Source organism: Kryptolebias marmoratus, linkage group LG5, assembly GCF_001649575.2.
Source record: "Kryptolebias marmoratus isolate JLee-2015 linkage group LG5, ASM164957v2, whole genome shotgun sequence".
In the NCBI taxonomy this organism is placed as follows: domain Eukaryota; kingdom Metazoa; phylum Chordata; class Actinopteri; order Cyprinodontiformes; family Rivulidae; genus Kryptolebias; species Kryptolebias marmoratus.
Genome location: NC_051434.1, coordinates 21,273,457 through 21,286,108, shown reverse-complemented (window position 1 = coordinate 21,286,108; position 12,652 = coordinate 21,273,457). Strand labels below are relative to the sequence as shown.

Genomic DNA, 12,652 nt, shown 5'->3' with positions numbered 1-12,652 from the left:
ACGTCGGTAGGTACACAGTCTTCCACTCCTGCCAGGAATCCACTGTATACCCAGCGAGACATATCCCGAGACTGGACTCTCCTTCACCCAGTCGAGGAAATTGTATCAATTGCGTTGAGAAACCAGCTGATCAGATCCATATTCCTTAAATTTTTGGAAAATATGTAAAAAGAGGCTTCGAAAAAGTAAAGGCGGGGGGCACGAGGAGACAGAGAGAAAAGAAACACTTCCGCCTTCCACCAGGAGCAAAAAAAAATAAAAAATAAAAAATACATAGATACATAGATCAGGAGAACCTAAAGTTTGTCTTGACAAAGCTGATGTCAACATGTGGTGGGGAAAGCTGGGGTTGACGATTGATAAACGATACTTTTTCTCCCAGCTGTCAAGTATTCAAATTTTTTTATCACTGACCTAAACACTACTCAAAGTTTACAGTTTTAGGTTAACAGTTTTCAACTTTTGTTTTTCTAACTTCTTCTAACTTTTCTTCAAGGTATTATTTTGCTGTGTTATACTATACTATACTATACTATACTATACTATACTATACTGTACTGTACTGTACTGTACTGTACTACACAGAATAAAGGTACGCTAGAGTATATTATTAGGTACAAATGTATACTATACTATACTATACTATACTATATGTACAAAAGTATATTATACTGTACTTTACGGTACTGCGCTATTATTTACTATAATACCATACTATGTAAAACTGTTCTATACTATACTGCACAATACTATGCAATACTGTTATATAGTACTTTACTGTACTATACTTTACTGTACTGTTCTATTTATTACTATACTATCATATTACTATAGAAAACTATGGTATAGTATATGATTCTATACTATACTTTACTACACTATTCTATGCTATGCTAAGTTATACTATACTTGCATTTTACTGTCATATTAACACAATATTTTAATTATGAATTCTATTTTTCAATTTATTAAAATAAGTTGTTGGGTTTTTTCACTTTGAACCTATTTGGACACCACATTTAGGTTCCAGTTTTTCACCTTTTTGCCCCAGGATCTAAAACTTAAAGTAGTTATCCTGAAAGTCAGCACTTCTCTCATTTACATTTCAGACTCTGATTAATAAGAAAACAAAGATACAAAGATGATCACTAGAGCATTTTGTAATGTAATGGATTTTCTGTGAGTTGGGATGCACAGCAATGAAGTTAATGTCTGGAGGATAGAAAAGTGTTGTAAAGCAGAATCTAAACAGTTTTAAATTAGGCAAGATTTACGTTGATATAAGGGAGAAACTGACTTAACTTTAGATTTGTATTAGGTTTAGGTAAGATTACACCACTTGGTTCTTTAGGTTTTCTCTAGCATCTATAATTTTTCATTGTTAACAGTTGTGCTTTTGTTCATTTTAACAAAACAGTAAGGATAAAGTGAAGAAGCTATCTGATGATTATTAAAGTAGCCTAAGAGCTGTGCCCATACTTTAAGAAAGTTCAAACAAACAGAGGGAAACTGAAAAAAAAAAGTTTATTTTCTTTGTAAACTTCAGCTGCATCTGACAGTGATCGGAGTCAGAACTATCAGAACCAAGTCGCGTTCTTTCTCTCTGCATGCCTCACTGCAGTTCAGGATTATTCACCAGGAAATATTGTGTTAAAGGAACCCACTTTTTTCTTTCAGGTGAGAAAGGATCGAGGGGAGAGAAAGGAGAGGCTGGTATTGGTGAACGAGGAGAGCGAGGTCCTTCTGGTCCTATAGGTAACAACCCAACTCTTTATCAAAACGCTCACTGATCCAGTTCAGACTCTAACTGCTGCTCTTGCTGCACCAGGTCCAGCTGGTATGCCTGGGTACGGCAAAGACGGAAGCCCGGGACAAGCTGGAGCCCAGGGTGAACCAGGAAACCCCGGACCTCATGGTCAGCCTGGACCTCCGGGTCCTCCTGGACAGTGTGATCCTACCCAATGTGCCTACTACGCCAGCCTGGCACAAAGACCCCACACCAAAAATGTGAAGGGGACTTAGAGACGAGGAGGAGACTCAGAGCTGGAAGTCCATTTGTATTTATGAACTTTAAGTCAATTTGAAGTTTAAAACAAGAACATTTTATTTTTATTTTTATTTTTTGGTCATATTAGGCTCAGTGTGGAGGGCTGAAGTGACAGGTGCTGCCAGTCAGATTCTTAGTTTTTAGGGAGGCGGGGGTCAAAACAACACGGATCACCTCCAATCCTGGGACACAAAGGGCAGCTAACTATTTTCTTTTCCTTACTGGTATGCTTCCTGTAACATACACAGGGAAATAACAAGGATGCTTTAAAGGTTTCCTTTCTGTCACACATTAATTACCCCTCACAGCTCCCCCTACACTAACCGCTCATTACCAGTCAGTTGGTCTCACAGTCATGGATTTGTCTCATTTTTCTCCCTCATTGATTTTTAAGATAGGAGCTGATGATACAAAGGATTGATTTTGTGAAGGAGGAGGAATGGTCAGCGTTGAAAACGATTAATGTCCATATTTTACTCTTCTTGCCTCGTAGCAGTTATTTTGTTGCCTCGTTGTCTTAGTATCCTCAAATAGGCTTTGCAATTAAATATATTCAAGAGAACCCCACCACTAAGCAGGCTGAGATTCTGTTTAGTTTATTAAAATAGGAATATCAGATTTATTTAGACAGGAATGAAACAAACCATGGAACTTATTCTGTGGAATTTATTTGCCTGTATCTTTATTTCAAAAGTGAATCACATACATTTCAGCCTCATCCACAACATTTCTAATAAAAGACAGCAGACATGTAGAAATGTTATTTTTAGATTGGTTGTTTTTTTTTAACAATGATTCTGGTCATTTTTTCTGAGAGCTGTACAGAAAGACCTGTAAAGTAAACAGAGGAGGTGGTGAGGTTATGTCAGCATTTGTGCACTTTTCTCACAAAGCTGCTTGATTCATGCCTCTAAACTCTAAATGTGTCACTTTCTGTGTGTTTGATGAAGCTTAACAATCTTAACAATGTGGCAGCTCATCATTTTCTTATTTCTCCTCCAGAGTTAAAAAAATATAACAATACAGTTACTTTCCTCCTTAATGACCAGATCATTGTGGGAACCATTTGGCAGATGTTTTGCAATGTGTCCCTTTAAAGCCTGGAATAATTGTCAACTAGAACTGCCTCCGCTAAAGATGTTTGTTCTCCTTTTAAATAATCCAAGCTAGTCTAGACTTGTAGAATGTATGACCTGCAACAAGAACACATTGACCTAAAAATGTGAACGAGCAGGTCTGACACCCCTTTAAAGTAATATCTCACTGGGCTGCAGCTGTTGGCGACTCAAGCTTGACTCAACATTTCAGTTTTTGCTGCCGTCTCACTGAATTTTCAGTATTTGCAACCAAGTGACCAGCGAGCTGTGCAGCCACACTTTACTTGGTCAGTTTTTGAAAGTCACAGCTTACTATACTCCAGCTGTATCCCTCATCGTACCAACCTTGGCTCGTTTTGTACCCACCTTGGCAGCTGAACCCACATTTATGATTTAATCTACTGAAGTACACTTTTGAAATGAAACAATTAGATTTGGACCAGTTTTTTAAATATTTGGACTAGACTTGGACATGTTTTTTTCCAGGGCTGAGCACCCGTGCAGGTGTCAAAATATAGTTCTAGTGCTCATGAGACAGGTTGGAGATGCCTATGACAAAACTGAGATGGATTTGACAGACCTGCGACAACTCTGACTATTAAGAGAGAAAACTTAGAATTCAAGCAACAAGCCTTTCGAACTCCAGAGAGGACGATGAGAACCCCCGACAATGCTGTAAGACACTCTGCAGATCCCTTGTGAATGTTTTTCGCCAATTATGTGCAGCCCAGTGAGATACTAACTTTAGGTTTTGATGGTGCTGTTAAATCTGACAGGAACTTTCAGTTTAGTTATAAACTAGTCAGTAGATTTATACCAATGAGAGGTTCAGCAGCTGAATGATGACACAGATATTCCCATTGCATAAAACATGAGAATTATTTGCGGGACCCTTGGGAGTAGAGGTGAATGAGATAGTTAGATACCAATTTTGGCCAGCAGAATATGGCTACAGTTGGGCAGGTGAAAAGGTTGGCTTCTGAAAGACTTCTATTGTGAGAAAAAAACGTAAAATAAGCCGAATGAAACTGAAGCTTTGAAGCAGGTTTTTGTGTAAACATTATAAATAACTGATGTCAGTTGTAGATAAATTCTTGAACCATCTCAGTAAAGAGCAGCAGAGTTTACATCCAACAGGACTGATGAGCTAATGGCTAGTCAGAGTAGGGCCTAGACTAAAGTGGACTGCTGCTGTTTTAAAACAGCTCATAACTTAGACCATCGTGATGAGGTAGAAATGGCAAGTCAGAATTGACCCAGTTCCAAAGTAAAAAGTTGCCATCATAAAACATTCCAATCTTTAAAATTCCATAGCACTTCATTAAAACACAAAGATGTAGACCTTTTCTCCATTGTCAGTGTTCGCATTAGATGAAATATTTTAATCATAATATCATATAATTCCTATCATACATGACCCCTGGATGTCCCAGAAGTGATACAGCTAGCTGCTGCTGGTGCTTTACACTTGTAAATAGTCACAGGAATGTACAAGTGTTTAATGTGAAACTGACTGTGGTGCACAGCTTTACAAAATAAATGTTCACAGCTGAGTTTGGACCAGCTCACCACCCCTGTCTGACGTTAGCTCTTATTTCTTCAAACTGAGATTATTTAAAAAGATCTCTAAAACAGGTAAAATGTTTATTATTTGTAATCTTTACACAAAACCCCACTTCAAAGCACTTAAACTATTCCTTTAGGACAAAACTAGATGTTTCCTGTATTTTTTTATTTTATATTTTTTTTACTTAAACTTGGTTGTGTTGCAAAACTAAAAAAATGGGTGTATGATGTTACAGGCGGTCACTGATTGGATCAGTAAAAATCCCACGTTAGCAAAATTTTTAGGGATGCTGGGGATAAAAGATTATATTAGGAATAAAAATGAACAAAATGCATTTAGCCTATACTTGGCATTACTCATTTTTTGTGACCAGTAGTGGCCTTTGTCAAGTCAGTTTATACATTTACCTGAAAAACAAAAGTAAAAATTAACATATTCACTGTCAAATTAAACATACCTGCCTCTTAGTGAAGGTTTAACTTTCCTATGACAGTGCCATTAGCAGATTAACTCTTTCTGATTGTAGTGCTGCTGATACTTTTGCCAATAACGTGTATATGTTAGAACTCATTGAAAAAAAATATACTTTAATACAGCTGGTTTTTAGGTTTCTCTTATTCTCTAAACTTTTCTTCTTAACATAGTTCTGTCTGACTCCAGAAAACCAGGCAAAAGCCAAAGGTTTAAAAATGACAGCAAGCAATGAACATTTTTAATATAATTTTTCATTATTTTTTTATCACAGATTGGTCATTTAGTGAGCTTCTATTGCTATCCTAAAATAGCTTCTGTCAAACTGGGCAGTTAGCAAGGCTAACTTACTTATTCAGTGATGTCAAAAAAATCATGATGCTTTTTTCTTCCCCATTTTTGAATACTTGATGTTACATTAATAAGCCAACAAAACAGCAGTTGTTCTTTTTCAGGTTTAACTTAACCAATGACATTTTTGTTGCCCTGTTGGTTAGCTGCTGAAAATGAAATGTTAGGGAGAAGCTTTAAAAACGACAAAATCCAAACCTATAGGATGTTCAGGATCAACTTTCTTCAACTCAGCTGCCTCTCTGTAGCAATTTTCTATTGAACAGTCGATATTACGACTTTGTGGTTTTGTAAATGCTTGTTAAATTACACTTGATACATTTTGCATTACATGAATTAATTACTTGTTGTTGGATAAAACAAATAATTTGTGACGCCTGAAAGTAATACATTAAGTTATACTGAATAAATTATTCGAAGTTTGAACAAATACTAATGTGCTTAAATTTCCTATCACCTTTTCCCAATGTTTTCCCCCAAAAATGGTGCTACATTTTAAAATAGTAACACAATGTAAGTAATGAAAAGACACCTGTACTGTACTGTATAATAAAGACTAAAACAAATTGATTTTGTAATACAGACCTTTGTTTGTTTCCTTCTTAAATAAAGTGTATATTCTTCATTCTCAGTGTTTATTGCTTTTTGTCTGTCGTAATTGTAACATCAATGGCCAGTTCAACCCAATTCAAGATGGCCACTACAGCTAACTGACCTTAGCCAACACAAAAATGGTTATAACTCAGTCTATTTTAGAGATATTAAGCAATTACAATTAAGCAGTTAAGAAATTGGTGTGGTAGTAGCTGAGAGTTAATCACAACAAGTACTCGGAGCACATGAGATCACACATAATGGGATTCACAAAAACCTTATAACTTCAACCTTCTCAGCAAAAGATAATCTTAATCTAAAACTCAGACATGAGAGGCGGAGGGTAATATGCATTCATTCAAGGAATATGAGGTGCCGTTTGTAAAGCAACTTGTGCTCAATATTTATGCCTAAATTTTGTCACATTTAGCTTCAAACACTATTTAAAATGTAGTGTGGATTTTTTGATGTCACCTTTCACAACATTTAGCTAGTTAAATGTATTTGTTACAGCTACATGCTAAATATAAATCTAAATGCTAAATGTTAAATCTATATGTTAAATCTAAATGCTAAATGTTGAAACTAAATGTTTAGCTAATATGCTATTTTTTACGCCTGAAACAGGAAGTACCTGGAAGAAAGTACAAAAATAAAAGCTTTATGTATTATATGCTACAAGAAATAAAAACAAACTTAAGGCTGACAGCGGACTGTAACAAGGTAAATATATTTATGCTCAACTTTCAGCTTCGTTGTACAAAAGATTGTTATTTTACCTGTTTCAGCCTCTCAATGTTAAGTTACTGTTTTTGCATGTAGTTCCATTAGGGCGCCTCTAGGTGGCCCCTCAAGCCCGCTAATTTCATTATCCATCACACAACGTGGTTCAGAGGAGCAGCATGAGACGAGACGGACATTACAGCCGTATTAATGAGTGTGTGCATTCGATGAACGTGAGTAATATTATCCTGTTATATTTGCTTTGGTACAAACCCAAGGCTGTATTTTCATTTAGTTTAATTCGTGTAATGGTTGTTTTGAGGCCTCTTTAGGTCTCTCTGACTCCTGTACTGCCCCCCCCCACCCACCCGCTTTACGGAAGTTCTTTTTTACATACTCCTCCAAGCGTTTTTGGAAGTATGGATCTGGTCAGCTGGTCTCTCAACGCAATTGATCAAATTTTCTCGACGGGAAGGCTGACCAAAGGAGAGCCAGCTTGCCCTGAGAAGACATTCTTCTTCGCTGGATACACATTGGATTCCTGGAAACGTCGGAATCCTGTTTGTCTATCGAGTCTGTCTGTGGAAGACGTGGAGGATCTTTATATATTTGGATTTCTGATAACAGGATTTCTGCTGTTTGGATTAGGCAGTTACCTGACTTATTGTCAAATTCGTTTGATGGGTTTGGCGATCAGCAATCAAACTGTGTGGATATGCGAGCTGAATCGCAAGTTGGATGCGATCCTTTTACACAAGTTGCTTTACAAACGACACCCCATAAAGGAATGCTAAGCCTTTAATTTAACATGGGCATTTTACTCCTTTCACTCTTAGTATACGGTTAAAATTTATTCTGGGTTGGCCATGATATTATCTATTATATCTAATAGATGTCCTTGGGATGTCTGCCATGCTGGCTCCCTCCCTGCAGTTTGCAGTGTTAAAAGGTCATATTTGATCAGTAAATGTATTTGTTCTACACAGACCAAAAGGGGACAGAAGGATGTTGGCTCTCCTTTGTATCCAGGCAACTGTCTTTTACTCACCTAAATCAACATAATTTCCACCAGAACCCAGAGGACTTTATTTACAACACAAAAGCATTTTACTGCAGAGGCTGTGGAATTTCACTGATCGTGTTTAAACAACCCTAATAAGATCTTCATACCATATTAGAGTTTAGTTCATTCTCAGAGAGTATACCTTCAGTCAATGGCAGTTCTAAGGGGTGACATGGAGTGGCAGCTGCCTCTGGGGAAAAAAAAATGTTGCCACCTTAGTTTTACCCCTATTTGTAGACTGGTTAATATATCTTTGTACATTTTGTACACTGTTGAAAGTCAATGAATCTCCACAGAACTTTAGTTTCTATCCCAAATCACAGGTTTTTTGTGCAGTCCCCTCTTGAATTTCAAACTACTTCTACCTACTGGACCTGAAAATTTTACCAGCAGAGACTAATGTTGCTACTTTAGCAACTATATTTAGAGACCTATTATAGCACCTATAACAGCAGCACAACAGTCTAGTTTCACTTAGAGTTGTGAAATTCAGTTTTGAAACTCGCAAAGGCACACAAAATGTTTCCTGGAATATATGACCTAAAGCCAACAGAAAAGCAGACATTTTTGATCAAAGACTTTTTGAGGTTTTACATGTGACATATTTAAACAAACTTCTCCTGAAGATTTTGAAGTATCGGCTTCAAACTTGGTCAGTACACTATTGAGGCATGAGGAATTAAAAGTTATCAAAAGCTTGAGTTTTTCTTTTAGGTTGTGGACATGGCTGGACTTCAAACTTTGACTTCTCACTATGAAACACAAAACTGTTATAACAGACACATCTGATCTTCACATGTTTGATCACAATTTGGACCTCAACATGACAATATGTTAATATGCCGCCATAGCCTTAGCCCCGCCCACTTAGAACAGGAAGTTGTGTGTTTTAGTTACGGACTTCGTTCTCTGAACTTATTTCTCTTATCAATTTAAAACTTGGTCAGACAACATGTTGACATTTCTTGGTTTTAAAAAGTGTGACTTTTGCCAGAAGCTTTGGTCTTGGGGGTGGTCTAAACTTTAATCTGGATAATACAAGTGGAACTTTGTCAGATTTCATCCAATCTGTACCAAAATGCTCAGGAATAATTGTTGTTCAAAGCTGAACATACAGCATAAACACCATTTGTGGGAGGGGCAAAATAGCTAAACAATGCCCACTAAAAATGTTCAAACAATCCTTTCCTTTACTTTAAAGTACATGTTTAAAAGTTGTAACACTTATTAAGCTCACATAGGACTACAAAAAAAGTCTTATTCTGAAACAAACAGGAAGTCAGACATTTTGAAGTCGTTATTTTGACTTTTTTTCCAGCCATGTCTGGCCTTTTTTTCCATGAAGCCCATTATGAATCAAAATGCGACAGACAGTGTGATCAGAAAGTAATGAATCTTGACTTTAGAGTTTGGCTTGAATGATTCTTGGTTATTTTTATACCATCTCCACTATATGTTTGATCAACCTAGAGTTGCATTTCCTCTTGCGTCCACATCCTGGAAGGTTAACTACAGTCACATGAAGCTTCTACTATTTAGTAATATCATCAGCTGTAATCAGAGGAACATGAAGCTGCTTGGAGATGGCATTGTAGTCTTTACCTTTAACATGAATATCTATATTCTTCTTTCTGAGTTCCTCGTACACCTCTCCTTTTCTTTTTCTGCTTCATGTTCAGTTAGGTGAACATAACTATACCAAACGACCATGTGGCTGTTTAAAAGCTTGAATGCTCTTGTGTTACTGATTAAGGTCCAACACTTAGTTTGAAACATGACTATAATGCAAAGATTAATAAGCTTTTAAAGGGTACCAACAAATTTGTCCAAATTATTTTACCACATCTATGCCAATAGATATTTTTGTTGACCCTGTCACAGACTTAATATATGCAGATACAAATTAGACAATTGTTTTTAACTGAATCACATTTCAAGAGAACTGAAGCATCATTTTATTGAGCTGTAAGGGTAATGACAAAAGTATCAGAGTCTGTTTATAGAAGCAAGAGTTCAAAGGCCTGAAATTGTCTTGAAGAGTTTTGTGTGAGTTTTGTGTGACAAGCTGAATTTTTGGTTAGGCTTTGTGTTCTGCGCACTTAATTATTCACTGTGTAACCATTGATGATTTGCAAAATTATGTTTCATTTCAAATGGTTTGCAAATTGTTTTGCCAAAAACCTGATTAAAGGTCTTACAAAGATGTTCAAAATAAACTCCTAAAACACATTTAAATAGTCATTTCAATTAATAACTTCTCCACTTTAATAATACTGAATGGTGTTGTGTTTAAACTTGAATAGTTTCCTTTTCTACAGGTTACAAGTTATAAATATTGTGTATCCATGTTCCACTCACAGGTGAATGACTGGCACCTGATTGGCAACTGAATGACAAAACGTGTGTGTGGGTCTTGCAACTTTGTTGAGTTTGCACATTTGTCCCTTCAGCATAACACTTGTGCAATAGAGCATCTTGAGGCTGGTCTTCCTGTACATAGAAAGGTAACATTATTTGGTGTCAGCCCTGGTACTATTTTCAAACCTAGGACCAAGCTCCATGAGAATGGTGAAGTATGTGTCCCAGGAAGACAATACTCTAAGAAGAACAGTTCTTCACCCTTGGCTCATTGTGGAACCATAGGCTTGCTTCCAGAGATTTACAGTCAAGATTTGACTGTAACTGTAACAAAAATAGACATCTTTTCAGACAGTGAAAAACAGATTGAAAACCAACACAAGAATATTACAGGGGATTTTGGCACACTTGTTTAGCTGTGTTGCTCATTCACCAGATGCACAATTCTTCAATTGTAAATGTGGCTGATTAGGTTTTCCAATGATATAACATGCAACACCAGTTGATATAATTAAAAGGGGAAAATGATTGACCGAAATAATGTTTCCAGACTTTTTTAAAGTTTATAATTCAGTACAGCATGTGTGTGTGTGTCTGTCCAAATGTTTGACAAAAACAACTAATAGTGAGTATTTGTTGAATCTGGGGTAAAACAAAAAAATTGAAGTTACTGACAAACAGCACAAAGAGCCACACCTTTGCCACCCTAAGAAAAATACTCTTGATCCATCACTGACTCCAGTAAACAGAAAAAAAAATACTCAATCTAATTAACACTTCCAAAACAAAATACTTTATTACAGTACTGGAAAAAGCATATTACTTTGACAGAACTTGGTATTAAAAAGCACACTCTTGGAAATGTCATCTCAGGTCTGATGCTCTCAGTTCAACATCACCAAATTCGACTCTTAAATGGATGGTTGCTACCAGGGTGAGTCAAAATGATTCCTTGGTATTATTTTATTATAATTAGGCAAAATTAAAAGCGTTGAAAGGACATTTTCACCGAGCTTACTCAAGGAGTGAAAACATATATGTGGGAAGAAAATACATTTTTTTAACATGCTTTGAAATGCCATTGCTGAATGGTTTAATGGTTGAAAAATGGACAGGGTCAGCAATTATTTGTAATTTTTCTGTTGGACAGAGCAGAGCTGTTGTCAGTCAAAAAAGCTGCTCAGCATCTGTAGCAGTGACCTTTGAGCAAAGTCTTTTTTCTCTCTGAAAATGCAGGTTCTTACAGTTCTGTACAGTTATGTCCAGCTTCTGTTTGCTTAACCAGTGAAGACCAGCACGCTCAGATTTACAAAAAGCCCTGAAACATGGTCACTGGCAGGATGAGGTCTGGAGAGGGTCCCTGAGCTCAGCTGTCTCATTTATAAGTGGAGGATTTCTTTCCACTGATCATATACAGAGGTGGAAGTCTGTTCATACAAGCTGATGGGTCACAAAGGCCAGGCTGTCCTGACGGACCCCTTGGACCAGCAGATCCTGGAATGCCAGGACTTCCTGTCTCACCTCGTTCTCCATTTTTACCATCCTTCCCAATGCCAGGGGGACCAGGTACACCTAGGGTGGACACAAGACACACAGGATATTGTGTGAAATTCTTCTTCTTATATATATTTTTTCAAATCAAAAACATTTGAACGACAATTTCATTAAAAATATTTTATGTCCTAATTAAAGATCTAGTGATCCACAAAGGAATGCATATTGCCAACCACTTTTCATGCTAGACTTTTGAACACAAATCCTCCTATATTAAGCAGGGACAGAGTTACGTCCATTTTATTCAAACCTTGTAAATTACATTGTGAGCAATCTCATGTGATATTGCTAAGATTTTGTGAAATATGTTAGTGCTGAGAGTAAATGTTGGAAATGAATAGCAAGGACAGAAACTGCTACTATCATACTAACTTTAGCTAGAAATCTGTAAATTTGACTGACTTACAGCCATTTTTGTGTTTTTAAGTATCAGTTTGCTGTGGTGGCCTTCTTGATTTGAAATGACTCCAAAGAGTTTCAATAACATTTCATCTCTTATACATTTATACCCCTCAAGAAAATTTAGTAAAAGAAAAGTGAATTTTTACATAGAATGACCAGGTGGTCTGGGTTGTGCCAGACTGTTCAGCTTGTTTGCACCTTTCCCCCATACCACAATCTGAAATAATATCCCACATTTTGAATGAAAGAGGCTTATTAATGTTTGATTTATATCCAGTGACTGTGGTGATTTGGTTTTTCTATGGGTTTTGTTTATGTTTTATTTTTATTTGGTTTGGGTTTTTGTTTTGTTTCTATTCTGTTGTATTTGCTTTTTGTTTGGTCTCATGTTCATGCTTTTGTATTCACTCCTCCCCAGTCACCCT

General features: G+C 36.6%; 2 protein-coding genes across 7 annotated transcripts in view; one reads left to right on the top strand and one right to left on the bottom strand.

Annotated features, from left to right (window-relative positions):
- The window catches only part of col22a1 (collagen, type XXII, alpha 1), an 89,969-nt gene extending 83,809 nt beyond the window's left edge, over nt 1-6,160 (top strand). For all 4 annotated transcript variants that reach the window (XM_017428355.3, XM_017428356.3, XM_037975677.1 and 1 more), the window contains 2 exons: nt 1,678-1,755; nt 1,829-6,160. In XM_017428355.3, coding sequence (XP_017283844.1) covers nt 1,678-1,755; nt 1,829-2,022 — 272 coding nt within the window. In that variant the 3' untranslated portion in view covers nt 2,023-6,160. The remainder of the gene's footprint in view (nt 1-1,677; nt 1,756-1,828) is intronic.
- A 3,704-nt stretch (nt 6,161-9,864) lies between these two features.
- The window catches only part of LOC108243090 (collagen alpha-1(IX) chain), a 47,461-nt gene continuing 44,673 nt past the window's right edge, over nt 9,865-12,652 (bottom strand). For 2 of the 3 annotated variants that reach the window (XM_017428314.2, XM_017428313.2), the window contains exon 37: nt 9,865-11,843. In XM_017428314.2, the coding sequence (XP_017283803.1) occupies nt 11,647-11,843 (197 nt within the window). In that variant the 3' untranslated portion in view covers nt 9,865-11,646. The remainder of the gene's footprint in view (nt 11,844-12,652) is intronic. The other variant, XM_017428312.2, reaches the window with a different exon arrangement.